Raw genomic sequence first — 21,612 nt, forward strand, 5'->3', positions numbered from 1 at the left:
GTGTGCTTGCACGTTTTACAAAGTGGCTAAATTCCTGGGCCGGGATTCAGATACATTGGCGCATATTTATGCCGGCGTAGCATATCTTTTTTACACTACGCCGGAGCAGCGAGGAGAGACATGTAGTGTATTCAGAAAGCCATTACTCATCAAGATGTGCCAGCGTAACGTATTTTCCAAGGCGTAGGCCAGCGTAAGTGTAAGTGGGCGTCACCCCATGCAAATGATGGTTCGAGTGTGTCGCAGTGGTTTACGTTGGGCGTATCTTAAACGGCGAATTGACCGCACCCATCTGCACATGCTCACAACTACGCCCGGCGTAACCCCTAAGATACGCCGGTCCACCGTCTACGCCCAGTGCATAAATACGCCCAGACATGCGCCCGTCAAGTGCAAAAGTACACCAGCAGTTTTTGGTGTTAGTACTTTTGTATTTGGAGCCATGTCTGCACCAGTGACTGGTAAGGATAGGAGGAATTTTTTTTTAGCCCTGAGGAGAAGGCAATTATTATCGATGCCATCTCCAAGTACGCCGCGTGCCTCCATGGGGCACAGAGTGGCACGACCAGCAAGGTCCAGAAGGAAGAGATCCTGCAGGAGATCACAACGCAGATGAATGCCCTTGGCGTGGAGGTTAGGACCCCAGGGGACATTTAAAAAAAAAAAATGATCTGCGTCGATTGGCCAGAGAGAAGCTGGCCACGATCAGGAGGCACGCCAGGGGTACAGGAGGTGGACCAGCCACTAAGATCACCCTCACTCCTGAGGAGCAGGTCATTGCAGGGTGCCTGGAGAGGGAGCAGGTGGAGGGCCTGGAGGGCTATGACTCTGTTGATCAGGCCTTGAGGACAGGTAAGTGTGTTATCTTCTCTCCGGTGTGTAGCATGTGAGGGGGTGCAAGGGAACATGTGACAAGTGTGTGGGTCCACCAACATGTGAATGTTTTGTGTCATCCACAGATGTGCTGGAGGGAGCGGGGCCGTCGTCGGCTGCTGGGTGACCCACGCCATCCCTGGAAGAGAGTGCCCACACCTCTCCTCTAGAGGAAGTGAAGGAGGAGCATGGTACTGTAGAAGAGGTTGTCTACCTCGTGGAGGAGATCCCCCATTTTTTTTCTGTGGAATTATTTCTCATGTCTTTCAGGAACCCACTCCACTTCTGCCTAGACCCAACTCCCCTGCAAACTCATGGGACACATCACAAATCCAGAGAGGCTGCAGGTCCCTTGAGAAAGTGCAGCACTACTCACACATGAACAGTGGAAATATGTCTGTGAAGCACCAGGAAGTTACAGGCTGCTTCCGATATCCAAAATGTCAGAGTCAGGGACCTGAAGGCCAGCAAAGAACTAGCGTAGATGAGGACAGCGCTGGATCCCTGGACTGGTAAATGCATGTTTATTAAAGTCAGCAGCCACAGTTTTTGTAGCTGCTGACTTTTTTCCCACAGCAAAGTCCCTCTTTAAAAAGTAAAAAAAGAAGATCAGCAATGGCAGCACAAATACTTCACTCATGACAGATTTATTTTACCTCAAATTGGGAACCTACAAAAAAAAGATCATGACAGTTAGCTTCCTGCAAAATAGAAAAAGGGCTTATGTGCCTGAAAAGGTGGCACAATCAATAAATATCATTTATCAAACTTATTACACTAATGTAAGTAGAAGATTTCTAAGGAACAGAAAAAAATGACATATCAATGTAAGTAAAAAAAAAAAAAAAGCGAGAAAGCCAGCTGTAGAAAATACCTGTACATCGATATATTGTAGTTGCTTGCAGTTAGTTATACCATCAAGCGCAGTTAATCTACAGCGCCTCAGAGAAAGATATTTCAGTTTTTCACAGTTTGATAATGTAGAAAGGCTACATCCAGGCAAGTCATGTAAAGTCACTGTTGTAACCTAAAAAATAAATGTGTTAATACAGGTTAAAGAGACTCCATCCAATTCACTCTAGCCAGTACCTATATATAGTCTTCCAAATTACTGTATTTATCGGCATATAACACACACAGGCGTATAACACGCACCTTTATTTTAAGGGGGAAGTTTCAGGAAAAAAAAAAAAAACTTACATTTTAAAAATAAAGAACTTTGAAGCAAAATAAGGGCCAGGGCCCATCAATGCAGCCTGATCAATGCCCATCTGCAGCCTCAAAATTGCCCAACAATGTAGTGATATCAATGCCCATCCGCAGCCTCACAATTGCCTATCGATTCAGCTTGATCAATGCCCATCTGCAGCCTTACCATTTACCATCAATGCATCTTAATCATTGCCCGTCTGTAACCTCACAATTGCCCATTAATGCAGCTTGATGAATGCCCATCATCAGCCTCCCCATTGCCATGAATGCAGCCTGATCAATGCCCATCTCAGGGAGGTGGGTGGGACGAGCGCCATGAGATTACATACAGCAAGAATCTCCTGTTTACTCCGCGTCCTCTTTAATACAAAGTCCCGCTTCCTGGACCGCCTTCTATGATAGACAGAACACTGGTCCAATGCCGGCCCAGGAGACGGACCTCCTATTACAGAGGCCGCTGTGTAAACAGGAGATTCTCGCTGTATGTAATCTGTTGGTGCTCGTCCCACCCCCCTCCCTGTCCTCTCCTAGGCAGCTCAAATTGCAGTATTGGCGTATAACACGCACATACTATTTGCAACTGATTTGCAGGGTGAAAAAGAGAGTGTTATACGCGAATAAATACAGTATTTACAAAACAATTGACTGCAACTACCCAAAACTAAATAAGCTCAGTTGTAATGAACAGCCATTCAAATTCACATAATTAGTAAATGGCGTCTTCCTGTGTAAAGTGAAATTGTCTCAGAATCACAATATAAATACACTTGTTTTAAAAGATCCAAACAAAATCATGAAGACTAAGAAGCTAATAAAATTATGGAAAGTACCGACCAGTGTTGGGTTAGAAAAGTATTCCAACAGTGGGGACTGGTGGTGTATTTTTTGGGGGGGCGGTAAACAATGCACCCACAGCCACCACCCCAGTTGGGTTAGTCACCAGCCCCGCACTTACCCCATCTTTGACGCAGGTAGCGCTTCCCGATGGGCGGTGGCTTCCCCTGCGTCTCCTCCTCAGCATCACGGTGGCCATGCGCCTCCTCCTCCTAGGCCAAAAGGATTGCTTCTCCTTTCGGCCAATCGGGAAATGGGTCTCATTGCCTGCTTCCTGATTGGCCCAGGGGAGAATCGGTGTGACAATAGCGAATGTTCATTGTCACACAACTTGGTGGGCTTGGGGCGCAGTTCTCTGCACCCTGAGCCCATCCTTTTTTGAAGCTTATTAGAGCCTCTGGTTCTAGTCATGTGCTTAAAAAAAAAAAACACACCCCATTGGAATCCATGTCTTTGGCGCCCCGCATGTAGATTAGGGGGCCAGACACATGGACCCTGCACCCTGCATTACAGGCTGCCACTATATTCCAAACAGTAACGGAAGATGTCTCGTTTCTGCTAGAGACCGCACTAGACTGATTGGATCAGTCAATGGTCGTGGGCGGATGGCTGTGTGGATAAGTAGGAAGTTACTTCAGCGGGTTGTCCACAATATTGGATAATGGAGATGGACCCTCTTGAGGTTTAGGCTGCTGCCTCTTGGGTACAGCCTTAAGGTCATTTCCACATGCAGACTTGGAAAAGTAGGAAGGAAGGAGTGCCGGTGTCCAAAAGATTGAAAACTTGAAGGTAGGTTAAAAGGTGTTTATTGAAAGAATAGGTAGCCAGTGCTTTTGGGGGGGAAAGCACTCCCCCATCTTCAGGGCTATTGAGCAAACAAGAAAAAAATGCACAAAAAACAAATATATTAAATTGGGGTATAAAAGCACAAATGCAAAAATCAAGAAAAAAAGATAATATCCAGCATGTATATATTTATTATAATGCAATAGGAAGACCTTAGAAATCATAAATCGAGAAGCAACGGCCAATAAAAAAAAAAAAAAAAAAAAAGGGTTTTAATATAGATATGTTGGTTTACTGAAAAGTATGTCCATGTGCAGTATAGTATGCATTCAATACTTGGTCAGGGCTCCTTTTGCATGAATTACTGCATCAATGTGGCGTGGCATGGATGCGATAAGCCTGTGGCACTGCTGAGGTGTTATGGAAGCCCAGGTTGCATTTATAGTGGCCTTCAGTGGCCTATTTTGTTATATTACAGCCTTTAGTTCAATGTTTTTTTTTATCTGAATTATATGTGATGGCTCAGAACACATCAGTCTAAGTTGGTGAAGTAAAATTAGAAAAATATATACATAAAAATATTTTGCAGAAATAAAAAAATTATAATGAAAGCCCATAAAAAGCTCTGGTGCAACCAATTACCTTCAGAAGTCACATAATTAGTGAAATGATGTCCACCTGTGTGCAATCTAAGTGTCACATGATCTGTCATTACATATACACACCTTTTTGAAAGGCCCCAGAGACTGCAACACCACTAACCAAACACTGCCATGAAGACCAAGGAACTCTCCAAACAAGTAAGGGACAATGTTGTTGAGAAGTCAGGGTTAGGTTATAACAAAAAAAAAAAATCTTTGATGATCCCTAGGAGCACCATCAAATCTACCATAACCAAATGGAAAGAACATGGCACAACAGCAAACCTGCCAAGAGACGGACGCATAAACTCACAAATCGGGCATTTATCAGAGAGGCAGCACAGAGACCTAAGGTAACACTGGAGGAGCTGCAGAGTTCCACAGCAGAGACTGGAGTATCTGTACATAGGACAACAATAAGCCGTACGCTCCATAGAGTTGGGCTTTATGGCAGAGTGGCCAGAAGACATTACTTTCAGCAAATGGCACGTTTTGAGTTTGCGAAAAGGCATGTTGGAGACTCCCAAAATGTATGGAGGAAGGTGCTCTGGTCTGAGGAGACTAAAATTTAACTTGTTGGTCATAAAAAAAAAAAAAAACGCTATATCTGACGCGTAGCGTAATTCCGTATTCCCGGACGGCTTACGCAAACGACGTGAATTTTTACATTTCGACGCGGGAACGACGGCCATACTTTATACAGCAATACGATTGCTGTGTAAAGTTAAGGCACCAAAAACGACGACTAACTTTGCGACAGGAAACTAGACTAGCGGCGACGTAGCGAACGCGAAAATCCATCGTGGATCGCCGTAACTCCTAATTTGCATACCCAACGCTGGTTTTTACGATGCAAACTCCCCCCAGCGGCGGCCACGGTACTGCATCCTAAGATCCGACAGTGTAAAACAATTACACCTGTCGGATCTTAGGGATATCTATGTGTAACTGATTCTATGAATCAGTCGCATAGATACTCTGAGAGATACGACGGAGTATCTGAGATACTCCGTCGTATCTCCTTTGTGAATCTGGCCCACCATTCCCACAGTGAAACATGGTGGTGGCAGCATCATGCTATGGGGATGTTTTTCAGCAGTCGGGCCTGGGAAACTGGTCAGAGTTGAGAGAAAGATGGATGGTGCTAAATACAGGGATACTCTTGAGCAAAACCTGTATCACTATGTGTGTGATTTGAGGTTAGGACAGAGGTTCACCTTCCAGCAGGACAATGACCCCAAACACACTGCTATGGCAACACTTGAGTGGTTTAAGGGGAAACATGTAAATGTGTTGGAATGGCCTAGTCAAAGCCCAGACCTTAATCCAATAGAAAATCTGTGGTCAGACTTAAAGATTGCTGTTCACAAGCTCAAAACCATTCAACTTGAAGGAGCTGGAGCAGAAGGACAAATGGGCAAAAATCCCAGTGGTAAGATGTGGCAAGCTCATAGAGACTTCTCCAAAGCGATTTGGAGCTGTGATAGCCACAAAAGGTGGCTCTACAAAGTATTGACTAGTAAATAGTTATGCACATTGACTTTTTCTGTTATTTTGTCCTAGTTGTTGTTTGGTTCACAAATAAAAAAAAAAAAAAAAAACACACCTTTGAAGTTGTGGGCATGGTTTGTCAATTAAATGATGCAAATCCTCAATCCATGTTAATTACAGGTTGTGAAAACACGAAAAATGCCAAGGGGGGGGTGAATACTTTTGCAAGGCACTGTATAATATATACAGTATCTCACAGAAGTGAGTACACCCCTCAGATTTTTGTAAATATTTTATTATATATCTTTTCATGTGACAACACAGAAGAAATTACACTTTGCTACAATGTAAAGTAGTGAGTGTACAGCTTGTATAACAGTGTAAAGTTGCTGCCCCCTCAAAATAACTCAACACACAGCCATTGTGTCTAAAACACTGGCAATATTTTGTGTGGCCACCATTATTTTCCAGCACTGCCGTAACCCTCTTGGGCATGGAGTTCACCAGAGCTTTACAGGTTGCCACTGGAGTCCTCTTCTACTACTCCATGACAACATCACGGAGCTGGTGGATGTTAGAGACCTTGCGCTCCTCCACCTTCCATTTGAGGATGCCTCACAGATGCTCCATAAGGGTTTAAGTCTGGAGACATGCTTAGCCAGTCCATCACCTTTACCCTGAGCTTCTTTAGCAAGGCAGTGGTCGTCTTGAAGGTGTGTTTGGGGTCGTTATGTTGGAATACTGCCCTGAGGCCCAGTTTCCGAAGGGAGGGGATCATGCTCTGTTTCAGTATGTCACATTACATGTTGGCAGTCATGCTTCCCTCACTAAACTGTAGCTCCCCAGTGCCGGTAGCACTCATGCAGCCCCGGACCATGACACTCCCACCACCATGCTTGATTGTAGACAAGACACACTTGTCTTTGTAATCCTCACCTGGTTGCCGCCACACACACTTGACACCATCTGAACAAAGTACGTTTATCTTGGTCTCATCTGACCACAGAACATGGTTCCAGTAATCCTTGTCCTTAGTCTGTTTCTCTTTAAACTGTTTGCAGGCTTTCTTGTGCATCATCTTTAGAAAAATACTTCCTTCTGGGACAACAGCCATGCAGACCAATTTAATGCAGTGTGTGGCGCATGGGCTGACCCCTCACCCCTTCAACTTCTGCAGAAATGCTGGCAGCACTCATACGTCTATTTCCCAAAGGCAACCTCTGGATATGACGCTGAGCATGTGCACGCAAGTTCGTTGGTCGACCATGGCGAGGCCTGTTTTGAGTGGAAATTGTCCTAATAAACTGCTGTATGGTCTTGGCCATCATGCTGCAGCTCAGTTTCAGGGTTTTGTCAATCTTCTTATAGCCTAGGCCATCTTCACATTTTCACTTAGGGGTGTACTCACTTTTATTGCCATCGGTTTAGACATTAATGGCTGTGTTTTGAGTTATTTTTAGGGGACAGGAAATTTACATTACACTGTTAGACAAGCGGTACACTTACTATATTACATTGTAGCAAAGTGTAATTTCTTCAGTGTTGTCACATGAAAAGATATAATAAAATATTTTCAAAAATGTGAGGGGTGTAGTCACTTTTGTGCGATACTGTATATATACACATTTTGGCTATTATCTTTTTTCTTTTGCATTTTTGCTCTTATACCCCTGTTTTATATATATTTGTTTTCTGTGCATTTTTTCATGTTTGCTCGATAGCTCTGAAGAAGGGAGAGTCCTTTCCCCCAAAACACGTTGGCTTGATGAACTTCCCAATACTTTCAGGCTGGGTTCACACTATTGGGAATTGGATGCGGGGGTTTCACCACATCCAATTCACGTCAGGAGATTGTGACCGGCTCTCACATCGATGGAGCACTCTGGAGCGTTTCAGGTCCAAATTCAGACAAAAATTCAGACTGAAATTGGACCTGAAACGGTAAACAGGGATGCGCCAGACCCTGCTATGAGCCACTCCATACTGCAGTGTGAACCCAACCTTAATACCTTGTAAGTTGGGGGGCGTGGCTTGGCGCTTGATGGCGACGGACGCACACTAGAGAGGCTCTGTGAGGAAACCCGGCTCTCAGCCTGAAACCCTGTCTAAACCGAGCCAGAAATGGGCAAAAAGCTGTTCCACACCCCGCAGACCCGCTCCAAACGCAGCACAGTAGCGGTGTCGACCCGAAACATCACGGACCTCTTTAAAAACAACGCGATCTCCGGCGGCAGCATGGCGGGGAACAAGATGGCGCGCCAGCAGCGAGAAGACGAGGAATCCAGTGAGGACTCTCTCTCTGTGGCGGAGGACTCAGGTAGGGGACATAGCCACCCGAACCACCCCCTGACATACGCTGACATGACTGGGTTTGCAGCGGACATTAAAACCACATTTTCTGCAGCTATCACGGACTTAAAATCCAATCTGCTTGTCCTCACAGAGAAGCTCACGGCCGTGGAGGCTGTTGGAAAACACAGGGATAAGAGGCTCCACAGGCTGGAGAGTGCTGTGGTTTCCCATTCCTCCCACCTCATCGACATAAACCGTCATTTGGAGGACTTGGATAATAGGGGGAGAAGGGCAAACATTAGGGTGAGGGGGATCCCCGAGTCAGTGGAGAACGCACAGATTATTCCGGCCCTGAGAAGAGTGTTCAACAGTCTCCTGGAGAGGCAGGAGGATGCGGCCATTGATTTCGATCGTGCTCACAGAGCCCTGAGGCCTAAAGGCCCCGACACAGCTCCTCCACGTGACATAATCTGTTGCCTGCAGAACTATCCACTGAAAGAAGAAATCATGCATAAAGCCAGGAGAAGTGACAGTGTGGTGTTTAATGGAGAGACTATCATGTTGTTTCACGACCTATCCCAAATCACTCTCCGGAACCGCAGGGCGCTGCGACCATTGCTGGAGGTGCTGAGGGAGAGGGAGCTAACCTACTCGTGGCGCTTCCCGTTCGCATTGGCAGTTACGAAAGCGGGCAGGCAACATATACTGCGCACCCCTGCAGACCTCCCTGAGTTCTTTGAGGCCCTGGACATTAACCCCGTCGCGGTCCCGGAATGGTACCAGGAGTTTGCCCTCCCCAGGATGGACGGAGGTCCGTGCCGCTCCCCGCTCTCTACACCGGAGAAGAGGCTTCCCAAACGCTCTAAGCCGAACCGAGGCTTCGGTTCACAGAATGGCACGCCTGGGCCCAGGCAAGGCCCCGCCAGGGCCCAAGAGGAAGACTAGACGGAGTTCACCTCTCACTGGCGGTTTCAAAATTCACTTTTGGTTGTCCCCCCCTTTTTTTTTTTTTTTTTTTTTCTTTCCTTTTTTTTTATTGTTATTTTTCCCAAGTATATCCAGCTTCAACCCAGGATGTGCAGTTCTAACACGCACACGCAGAATAGTCCAAAGGACCGTGTTAGTCTACCTCGCGCTTACAAGTGCCCCTCTCTACAGACTACAAGGCCGCATGACACCATCAACTGGCCATACAAGATCCTGACACTCACTATGTGATACACGGCTGAGAGATGGCGGGGACTCTGCTTTCAGAGATATACGTCGAATGGTAATGTAGAAAGTAGTCTCAGCGTGTCACCTGAGACAAGAGGGGGCCTTTCTCACCCGGCTGGGTGGACATACATTACAATATTACTTTATCAGCTTGATGCGGAGGTAGAGATGTATAATGATGCTGGCCCACAGGAATTGATACAAGACTGCTTGATTCAGGGGGACACCTGGAACGAATGTGCTCACTGCCTATGAGTCCTATGAGTCCTTTACGTTTTTTGTTTTTTTTGAGGTGTACGGTTGTTTTCCCCTTTTTTTCTACTCTTACTCCACCAGAAAGACAATGGCTAATATTGTTATTTTTGCCTATTAACCATCTGTTCTTACAGGGTTTCTACACTATAATTCCAGTCCGTGTGCCGCTCACACGAGAGGACTGGACATAAAGCCTTTTAATATGCCGGGTTTCCTTTCTTCTCACCTGTGCTGTGAAAGAAAGTTTTGTTTTCTTGCTCTGTTATTTGTGTTGCAATACCGTTGTACCACCCCGTTGTTGGTGGTGGAGATTGTCTCGGGTTGCTGATCACTGACGGTGATACGGGGCCCTGAGCCATCTCCTCAGAAGTGAACGAAGGACGTTTGCGTCCGTTGTTGTCGCGCAGTCACACCACGACCTCGCAGAGTGGGTTTCGCGAGGGTTCTTACGCTTGCGAGCCCACTACTTACGACTTCGGGGTGCTTGCCACATCCCGTAGTGTTATTTGTGCACTCTCCTATACCCCTCCCCCTTCTCCCTTTTTCCCTTTATTCACGCCTTTTTCTATTTTTTCTCTCCTTTCTGTCTCCACATATTCTATAGGGGATCTCAGTGACGAGCAAATTGGTATATCATCACACAAGTGACCCATCTAACCTGTTACTTTATTTTTAGATCAAGTCAGCTGGAATACCAGGGAACGCCTCAGATGGCGTACTCATCGTTGGGTCAGGGCCCTACGGTCATCTCACACAATGTCCAGGGGTTGAACATACCGGAGAAGCGAACTACGCTCCTTAGGGAACTCAAGAAAGGTAAACCACATTTCGCTTTCCTGCAGGAGACTCACTTTCAGACCAACAAGGTACCGAAATTGACTAACGCACACTTCACGACAGCCCTACACGCGACCAATGACTTGGCAAAGTCTAAGGGGGTGTCCATCTTAATAAGCAAAAATGCACCCTTCCAATTAACTGACAGGTTGACCGACCCCGAAGGCCGATATATATTTGTCAAGGGTAGTTATGCTGGCTCTCCAATCACGCTGGCAAACGTCTACTTCCCCAATACAGCACATGCAAATTTCTGCAGACGTATGATTCGGGCCTCATCAGGCTTTACGTCCGGATGCCTGATACTAGGGGGAGACTTTAATGTCCCATTGAATCCTCTGGTGGACACCTCGACAGGTAAAACATGTATATCCTACAAAATCCTTAAAAGAATCAAGACACTCTTGCAGTCCCTGCAACTGGTGGATGCGTGGAGATTTCTTCACCCATCAGAGAGGGACTTCACGTTCCATTCCGCCCCCCACAATCGATATTCCCGTATTGACCACCTGTACATATCACAAAGAGATCTAACTAGAGTGACTGGGGCCAAAATAGGTCTACAGACCATATCAGATCATGCACCTACGTCCTTAACGATAGTGGAGTCCTCTCCCACGACCCATTCAGCCTCCTGGAGACTGAACGCATCGCTCTTGACAGACCCAACTCTGTTACCTCAAATAACCGAAAGTTTAGTGAATTTCTTCAAGCAGAATGAGTCTGAGCAAGCAGACCCGATGATGGTCTGGGGTGCTCATAAATGTACGCTCAGGGGGGACCTGATACGCATGGGGGCCAGGCGTAAGAGACTGCAGGAGGCTGAAATCACCAAACTATTGAACACAATCTTCCTTCTAGAGACCAAACACAAACAGTCCTTGTCTGTACAAACGGCTGCAGACCTTCTGGAAGCCAGGAAAAAGCTACAAAATGTACTTGCTACTAAGACAAAACGTTTCCTATTCTTTAAGAAAAAAATATATTATGAGGCGGGAGACAAGTCGGGTAAGCTGTTGGCGAGGGCTCTGCGAGACCCCCACTCCTCCACCCACATTTCTGGGATCAGGAATGATTCAGGAGTACTGGATGTTAAAACGGAAGACATTGCGGCACATTTCCATAAATACTATTCTGCACTTTACAACCTACAGTTGCAACACAGACCGCCTGGGTTGGAGGGGAATAGGAATCAGGCCATCCTGGACTATTTGATCCAGAGTGGCCTACCCAAACTGTCAGCTGAGGCCATCTCTGCCCTAGAAGAACAGATTTCACTACAGGAAATTCATTGTGCCATTAAGGCCTTGAAACCCGGAAAAAGTCCGGGGCCAGATGGCTTCAGCTCAATTTACTACAAGACATTCGGTGACATATTGACAGGCCCCTTGCAGAAAGCCTTCAACTCATTGACGAACCCTAGGCCCCTCCCGCGAGACTTCCACGCTGCACACATCACGGTTATCCCGAAAGCAGATAAGGATCCCGAAACGTGTGCAAGCTATAGACCTATCTCCCTCCTGAACATAGACCTGAAGCTGCTGGCGAAAATACTGGCCAACAGGTTGAGGCCACTTCTACCTGGGGTGATCGGTCCGGAGCAGGCAGGCTTTGTGCCAGGGAGGGAGGCAAAGGACAATATCATTAAAGCCCTCTTGCTCATGCAGGCAGCGCGCACCCAACAAGTCGAGAGTCTTCTCCTGTCTACGGACGCGGAGAAGGCTTTCGACCGAGTGTCGTGGGACTTTATGTTCGCGACTTGCACTCACATAGGCCTTAGCTCACGTATGATGGCGTGGATCACCTCGTTATACCACCACCCTTCTGCTAGGGTCAAAATTAATGGGTCACTGTCCGACGTGATAGAAATTCAAAATGGGACACGCCAGGGGTGCCCCCTTTCCCCTCTACTGTTTATCCTTTCCCTGGAACCGTTTATCCGTACGGTTAATAAAGACAACTCAATACAGGGGATCTCGGTTCGCGGTAGGATGTACAAAACGGCGGCTTATGCGGACGACCTCTTATTTTTTGTGACAGGCTCGCATGTTACTATCCCAAATCTTCTGAAGGCCTTCAGCCACTATGGCTATCTCACCAATCTCAAGATAAACTTGACCAAGTCGGAAGCAATGAATCTCACACTACCTGCCCCGACCCTCTCCAGGACACAATCCAACTGTCCGTTTAGATGGGAAAGTAAGGCCCTGAAGTACTTGGGAATCTGGTTGACCCCGTCCCTGACGTCACTTTATGACGCCAACTTTGCGCCATTGCTGCGTAGAATTGAGGACAATTTGAAACTTTGGAACGCGGGATATTTCTCCTGGTTTGGGAGAGCGGCCATCATTAAGATGGTGATGCTACCCAGACTCTTATATCTGTTGAGGGCCTTGCCCATAGTCCTGCCTAATAGGTTTTTTAAAAAGCTCCAAACAGCGCTTCTGGCCTTTCTCTGGTCTCACAAGCGGGCAAGGATTAAATTTGCCCTCTTGACCAGACCAAAGGAGGATGGGGGAATGGGGCTCCCTGATTTCAGGAGATACTATATGGCTGCACATGTGACGAGGGTCGTAGATTGGCACTGCCACAGAGAGATGAAGGACTGGGTGACCCTGGAGGAGGACCTAAGCCCCTTCCCACTCCTTTTCTCCCCCTGGAACCCAGGCCTGAGAAAACCACACTTATTGCTTCATCAACCCCTACAGGCAAATACCCTGACAGTTTTTGCCTTGGGGACCAAATGTTCCTCTATCTCCTCAGTGAAGGGCCCTTTAACACCGCTTTCAGATAACCCAGACTTTCAGCCAGGACTAGGGTCACGGACACTTAGTCACCCATCCTCCAATAAGACACTTACGGCCGGGGAATGCTTCCGGGGGGGAACATGTGTGGAATATCGGACGCTCAAACAAATCCTTGACCGCCCCTCCCTCCAGCTTTGGACGTATCTACAAGTACGTAGTTATACCGGTGACAAAGTGAACAAACAACACTTTACCAAACAGCTGACTGACCTAGAAGAGGTCTGTAACAAGGGTGATCTCCTGCAGAAAACGACATCTGTCATTTATAAGTGGTTACAAGTACCCCCTACCTCAACTGAAGATAGATTCCAAAGGGGCTGGTCCAAAGCTCTTGGGAAGAACATCTCAGAAAGACAATGGCGGAGCGCTTGTGTTTTGGCACACAAGTGCTCTATAAGCACAAAAACACAGGAAACATCTTATAAGTTGCTTACAGATTGGTATGTTACGCCAGCTAAATTGAGTTCCTGGTATCCTCAGACGTCTGATAAGTGTTGGAGATGTGGAGAGGGAGTGGGCACGTTGTTACACATTTGGTGGCAATGTCCTCGCCTAGCCAACTTCTGGCAACAGACCTAATTAAACAAATCACGGAGACCAGCTTAGTACTGGACGCAGCGTGCTGCCTGCTCCACATCTCCTCCTTCTCATTAAAGAGATATAAGAACTCCCTGACGAAGCACATGTTAAACGCAGCAAAGGCCCTAATCCCAATCTTTTGGAAGACCACTAAGGTCCCCACGATCACACAGTGGCTGGAAAAGGTTTCTGAGATCCGAGAGATGAAAGACACCCTTACACAGGCCTCAGACAACGTAGATAAGTTCCACGAGACATGGTCACCCTGGTTCGAGTTCCGCTTCTCTAAGGCCTATGAGGCACTTATGGGCACTGGCTGAATGATGATGTATCACTGACCAAGTGTTAAGGTTTAGTACTGAGATAATACACTGGCCTAGCCAATTTCTGCGCTACACCATTCTTATTTCCCCTACTTCTTCTTCTTCTTTCATCTCTGACCCGCTCTCCCATTCCCCCCCTCTTCCCCTTGCCCTGCCTTTTCTAATTGGCAGGAATGTTTAACCTTACTCTATGGTATGGTAGTGGAAAATACACACAAAAGCGTTAGACGACTCTGCAGAAACATAATGTCAAAGGATACTGTGAAGGAAAGGTTTACTTATGGTTTACAGTACACAAGATGTTATATGATCATAGTTACAGTAGAGCAGACTATATTGGGACTAGTTCATTATAGCCCCAAGATGTGCCGAGTAACGTGAGCTTTATTACTACTCGCTGTAATAGTGTTGGTTGTCAACTTTAGATGTATAAGATCGCTGTGTGTGATTGTCATTATCATGCTGTACTGTTTTTGTTTGTACTTGCATATTTTGTTCTTGGCTGGAACATTAATAAACTTTGGAATGTTAAAAAAAATACCTTGTAAGTTACCTTTAAAGTGGTTGTAAACCCTTACAGACCACTTTGACCTACAGGTAAGCCTAGATTAAAGCTTAACTGTAGGTCCGAGAAATATCTCCTTAACCTACACGGTTAAGGAGATTTTTCCAAGAAAAACAGCACCTATGTCTATGGCGCTCAGGCGCACTGAGCGTGCCGATGCGTGGGAGTGACATCATCGCTACTCCGGCCAGTCACAGCGCTGTACCATGCAATATCTGTACAATGGCGGCGAAAGAGGACATGTCCTAGAACCGCTATGGGGGCTTCATTCTCAGGAAAGTAATTCATAATGAGCTAGTATGCTATGCTTTTAAAGAGGGTTTACTTCCTTAGGTTTTCATTCCTTTGGACACCAGGCCCTCTTTTCCTTCCAGAAACTGCAGACCTGATAGAGGAAATGAGGGTCAGAGAGTGTAGAGATTTTTGACTGGGGATATGCTGCAGAAGACAATATTACATTGGGAACATGTTACATGAGGCTAGTAGAACTCAATGCTATTACCCTAGTCAATGTTACCACTACAGACTGCCGAGGGCCGCACATCATAAGAGAAAGGGCCACATGCAGGCCACAGGACACAGGTTGGACTTTAGGGCTTTAAAAGTATTAACAGAAATAGCGGTTGCTATGTGGAAGTTCCTAATCTGCCTCTTCATCCACCGCGACAGATCTTATTCCTCATCCTCCTTGCGGTGTCTTCTGGGGAATGGTGCCGGCTGCCTTCTGTGAACTGTGTGTATACCAGAAAGCAGCTGCCCATTGAAAAAAGCACTGCGAGACACGCGCATGAGCAGTAGGAAACAGGCAGTGAAGCCGCAAGGCTTCACTGCCTGTTCCCCTTAGTAAGAATGGCGGCGCTGGGAGCTGCTTGGATCGAGCGACCGACCTTGGTAAGTGTCCTTATTAAAAGTCAGCAGCTACAGTGTTTGTAGCTGCTGACTTTAAAAATACCGGTAATAATTTAAAAAAAATGCGGGTGGAATCCCTCTTTAAGGGGAAATTGGAAATTAAACATGTCTCTATAGCAGCAGTTACAGGTCCTATTAAAAAGGCAGATGGTGGCATAGAGCCAATATTTACACCTGTGGCATAGAGCCATAATCTATACTTTGACAGCTGTTGCAGAACAATTGCCCCCGAAGGATCATGTTGAAGCCTACCTTGACATTTTTTTAAAAATTGCTGAATGTGAGATGCCATGTGAGGAGCACTGGGCTGATGTGTGCGTGTACCCTTTTACCAAGAGAACCTCAAAAGGGAATATGGGAATATGACCTTGGAAAGGTCCCAGATATATGATCAATCTGTATAACCCTGCTCAGATTGGAGCAAGTGGTCTGTGACCATTACAACAAAGACTTTCCAGTTGGGTTACAGTGGCACATTAGGCATACAACCTCAATGAGCTGTAGTTGAGCTGGTGTTCCTTGTGGCGTGACATACTGCTACCAAGGACTATCGCCAGAATCTGCCCTCCAAGCTGGTAACCTTTGGAAACAGGAATTCATTGGTCGAATACTGTCCTTTTTTTTCTCAAGGGATAAGAAGGCTTCTAAGGAGAGGGTGAGACACCTGTGAGTTCCAGATATGTACAAAAGGAGTCTCTTCTCCAAAGGGAGACACAGTATTTTAGGTTTGGTGGTGCCAAGACATGTGGCGCCCAATCATTCCATATTATGGAATGTGACCTGGGGAAGCGTATATCCTTATTTGCCCAATCTGTCCTGGCAAATAGGACAACAGGCAACTAAGGTTCAGAGAAAGGGCAGTTTAGAAGCTGTACAGAAATTGTCCAATAGAACTCAACCATAAGCCTAAAACAAAATGGAATATCTAAATTTGAAGCGTATTCCATACTAGAGGTAGATAATTTCATAAAAAGGCAGGCTACTTTTCAGAGATATTCCAGTACTTCCCCAGATTATTCATTCAACTCCTTTTTACCATGGAAGGACAGTGTCTATAGGCTTTATTCATAAACATGAGCCAAACCAACCAAAATACATTGTCAAAATATTGTTACACTATATTTGTGGATTAAGCCTGCAACCATTATGGCTTTTTACATACAGGAGCTTCCACTAACAATTTGCACAGCAGAACCAGAAACTATGAATCACAAATTACACCAGAAGACCCATATTATGCACCCCCACCCACCCACTTTGTTGCACAGGCCCTGCTCCTTGCTGACACTTATCCTTGCCCCGGCTACATTAAAGGGGTTGTAAAGGTAAAAACATTTTTCCTAAATAGCTTCCTTTATCTTAGTGCAGTCCTCTTTCACTTACCTCATTCTTCGATTTTGCTTTTAAATGTCCTTATTTCTTCTGATAAATCCTCACTTCCTGTTCTTCTGTCTGTAACTACACACAGTAATGCAAGGCTTTCTCCCTGGTGTGGAGTGTCGTGCTCGTCCCCTCCCCTGGAATACAGGAGAGTCAGGCGCTCTCTACGTTGCAAATAGAGAAAGCAGCTGTTTGTTAGTGGGCGTCTTGCCACTCCTGTATTCCAGGGGAGGGGTCAAGCACGACACTCCACACTAGAGAGAAAGACTCGCATTACTGTGTGGAGTTACAGACAGAAGAACAGGAAGTGAGGATTTCTCAGAAGAAATAAGGACATTTAAAAGCAAAATGGAAGGATGAGGTAAGTGAAGGAGGACTGCACTAAGGTAAAGGAAGCTATTTAGGATTTTTTTTTTTTACCTTTACAACCCCTTTAAAGTGGAAGTAAAGTCTTATTTTTTTACTTGTACCTACAAGTAAGCCTCTAATAAGGCTTACCTGTAAGTACTGTGAATATCACCTAAACTTGCACAGTTTTGGAGATATTCAGAGTGCATGCAGCCGATGACATCATCGGTGCATGCGCTTTGAAGGTCCGGCTTACCGTGCTCAGTCATGGGGGAGGATAGAGGCGCATGGGGGAACAGAGCATCATGTGGGGGGATAGAGGTGCATGGGGGACCAGAGAAGCACAAGGGTACAGAGGAGCATGGGGGGGGGGGGGACAGAGAAGAATGTGGGGGAACAGAGAAGCAGGGGGAGGACCAGAGGAGCAGGCGGGACGACAGAGGAGCATGGGGGGGGCCAGAAGGAGAACGGGGGAGGGGCAGACAGCTGACTCAACAGCTATGGCCTGGGAGTTTCTCACTTCTGCCTAATCTTGTCCCATTGGGGGGGCACCAAACTGATTCTTTGCCCCGGGTGAAATAATGTCTAGCTTCCCCACTGGTACTGCCTATAAGAGTACCAGTACCAGCTGTTCTACTCTAATAAAGCAGAACGGCTAGTGAAGGGGGGAAGGGGCTTGGGTGGCCGTCAGGGTTGGCTGGCGGGGGGGGGGGGGTTTGTCCGGCTGCCATGGGAGAGACCTGTCAAAGTGGGCCAGTCTGGATGAAGTCCAGGACCAAATTTTTGTCACAGTCCAGCCTTGTCTAGAGGTCTTATTTTTACTGATGGATCTGCTATAAACATTTAATGGCTGCAGTTTCAGATAAATATGTCCTTTGAATGGAATTAAGTTAATCAAACATATCAGATGTCAAATAGAAACTCCAAACCAGACAGGCAATCACTTAAACCACAACACTGATCAGTTGAGATGGTGGCTAAGATCGCAAGGTAGATGTAATCATCACTCTGTAAATACACTAGGTGACAATCCTTAAACATCAAAGATACATTTAAAATGTGCGTGAAACACCAGTCTGATGACAAATCTGAGTTATAGCTGGAACCAATATACTTGGATAAAGATGTACAAGTGAAACACCTAAATACTGATGTAATTACACCCATCACTCTGCTCTGTGGTGCCGAGTACCAATATTAAAGGCAAAAGCTCATTTCCACTGCAGCACACATAGCACAATAAGGGCACAGTGCAAGCAACTGGAAACAATTTGGCAGATTCATCTGAACAACAGCAATAGTGGCAATTGGTACTTTTACAATGTGTCTCCATATGTGTTTTTAATATATTATGTTGCTAAATTTTAAGCACGAAGGATATTACTTGCTGCAAACCCACAAAACTTTCAATTTCCTGTGCTTTCTAAATCATAGAACAAAGGACAAAAACATGTTCTGGATACACTATTTTTTAAATTATTTTCAGACTAAATCAGTAAACATTTACCATTTCATCTAACGAAATGTAATGTATAATAAATACAACACATATACAGTTAATGTTTGGAACTGAGGCCAGAATGAAAGGGGAAACACAATGTGCATGCTTAGTACTAACTAACCACATACATATGCATCAAGCCATGAACAAAAAATCCATGACAGAAGAATATCAAAAACTGTTACAAACTGTGAATTATGACACCACACAAGTAGAGTTGGGCAAACAGTTCGAGCCAAGCAACCAGTCAGCCCGAACATCGCCTGTTCGGCCGTTCGGCGAACACCAGAATTTGCGGGGCGCTGCATAGGGCATTCTAGGGCCTTAATTGGGTGAAGCAATGCACCTGACCCCTGGTAGATGCAAGGCTTTGTCCAATCAGGGCACAATACACAGTGAAAGCCCTGATTGGATAAAGTTGTGATGACTTTGCCCAATCATGGCTCAGTGCTCATAGTCCCACCCCACATTTCTCACAGAAACCTTTTGCAGTGCGTTGTTGGAGTGGAGATAGATAGAGCAGAGCTCAGTTTGCTACTAGCGAGTTAGTGTGTAAATGTGACTGAGGGTAGAATGTTAGTGCAGTGTGAGTAGTGTAGCATGTCGGTATAGTGTCAATATAGTGTAGTGTCACTGTAGTGTGTTAGTGCAGTGTTTAACCACTTCAATAGCAGGCACTTTCCACCCTTCCTGCCCAGGCCAATTCAGTGCGGCCTCGTTTTAAATGACAATTGCGCGGTCATGCTACACTGTACCAAAACAACATTTGTATCATTTTGTTTCCACAAATAGAGATTTCTTTTGGTGGTATTTAATCACCTCTGCGTTTTTTTTTTTGCTAAACAAATAAAAAAAGACCAAAAATGTTGAAAAAAAAAAAGCTTTTCTTTGTTTCTGTTAAAACATGTTGTAAATTAGTATGTTTCTCCTTCACTGATGGGCACTGACAAGCAGTACTGATAGACACTCATAGCTGACACTGATGGGCAGTGCAAGGCTGCATTGATGGGTACTTATGGGTGGCACTGATGGAAGGCACTCATGGACACTGATGGGTGGCACTGATGGGCATCACTGATGGCACTGGCAGGCATTGCCAATGGGCACTGACTGGCATTCCTGGTGGTGCAGAGTGGCATACCTGGTGGCCATCCGTGATCAGCGTCCCTGTTGGTTCTGGCAGCATGCCTGGTGGTCCCAGGCGACCTGTGGAGGGGCTCCGCTGATAATAAATCAGCGCAGACCCCCCCGTCAGGAGAGCAACCGACCAGCTCTCCTCTACTCACGTCTGTCATAAACGGCTTTTCCTGTTTACACTGTGATCAGCCGTGATTGGTCATATGACGTTCAGTCAGGATAACTGAACCATCACCTGGCCGTCATTTTTCTGTAGTCCAGGCAGGAAGCGGTTAACACAGCATTACATACCATTTAAAGCTGTATACACTGCTGTAAACCCCCTTTTTTTTGGTTGCCAAGTTTTGTTTTGTTTTTTTGTCCTGTGCCTGCCCCCCTTTTTTATTTTTTTAATTGTCAGCTGCAGTTTTTCTAACTGTAATGCATCCAATTACACATTTCCTAGTAGCTATCAAATTTGGGTAATAAGCCCCCCCAATCATGTCTGGGAGGCCAACAAGGAGAGGCAGACGTTCCCATGACACTATGAGGGGGCCAGCAGCAGCTGAGTCCGCAGGCAAAAGGTGGACATGGTCCCTCTTCAGGCAGGGCATGTTTTTCTCTGTTTAGTAATGCTGCCTGTAGTATCCCGCCACAGCATGCAGAGAAGGTGGTGGACTGGCTTACCAAACAATCCTTATCCTCCTCATCCTCTATCACCCAAGCTGATACTTTTTCACAGTCCACTGCAGCTGCCAGAGCGGCTTATTCTGCCTCCTTGTCCACAGCTACTCCTGCCATAGCCCCATCATAATGCACAGAAAAGTCAGCTAAATTATTTGAACACAGTGTCAGTCCTGTGCCCTCCAAGAGTAACTGAGGAGTTACAGGGTGCAGGCACCAACACCCAAGGCCCAAGTTTTGTATATGTGATTGTGTCGTTTTGTTTTTTTTGGTTGAACTTGATAGACTTGTGTCTTTTTTCAACCTGACGAACTATGTTAGTATGTCTGAAATTTTTAAAAATAAAAAAATAAATAAAAATTGTTAATCTTAGCCTGAGTGCACTACCATTTGGCTTCTTCACATAAGGCTGGCCACTGTGGTGCAAAATGTTGTTATTGCTATCCAAAGTTCGCCAAATACACCAGAATTTATTAAAAAAAATCTCTAATCTTGTTCCGAGTGAACTAAAATGTGGCCTCTTTATACAGACTGGCTCCCCAAGTCGTTGTTTACAAAATAAAGAAAGCTTGCAGGGAAAATCAATTTAAATGTTTTTTTTTTTCTTTATATATGTCCGTTTTGCTGCAGCAGGTTCTATACATGGTACAGGTGCCCCACTTTACAGGCATACTAAGGAAATCGCCCAGGCACTATATTTAAAGGAATTTTTTATTTTTATTGTTTCACTTTAAAGGATCACTAAAGTTAATATTTGTTTTAACTGCTTGCCGACCTGCTGCCGTCATTCTACGGCGGCAGGTTGGCTCTCCTGCGCGAGAGCCCGTAGCTCTACGTCGGCTCTCTCGCAGACTACAGGGGGCGCGCGCGCCCCCCCCGCGCTCCCCCGACTCCCGTTGCGATCGCCACCGGGCACACGCGATCGCTCGTTACAGCTCCCGGTCCTGTCAGGGAGGGGAAATGC

The 21,612-nt window shown here is 45.9% G+C and overlaps 1 protein-coding gene across 2 annotated transcripts in view; it reads right to left on the minus strand.

The window, feature by feature from the left end:
* The window catches only part of LRRIQ1 (leucine rich repeats and IQ motif containing 1), a 264,195-nt gene that overhangs the window by 205,607 nt on the left and 36,976 nt on the right, over positions 1-21,612 (minus strand). For both annotated transcript variants that reach the window (XM_040344178.1, XM_040344179.1), the window contains exon 8: positions 1,748-1,900. In XM_040344178.1, the coding sequence (XP_040200112.1) occupies positions 1,748-1,900 (153 nt within the window). The remainder of the gene's footprint in view (positions 1-1,747; positions 1,901-21,612) is intronic.

The sequence above is a fragment of the Rana temporaria genome, chromosome 3 (genome assembly GCF_905171775.1).
Source record: "Rana temporaria chromosome 3, aRanTem1.1, whole genome shotgun sequence".
NCBI classification, from domain to species: domain Eukaryota; kingdom Metazoa; phylum Chordata; class Amphibia; order Anura; family Ranidae; genus Rana; species Rana temporaria.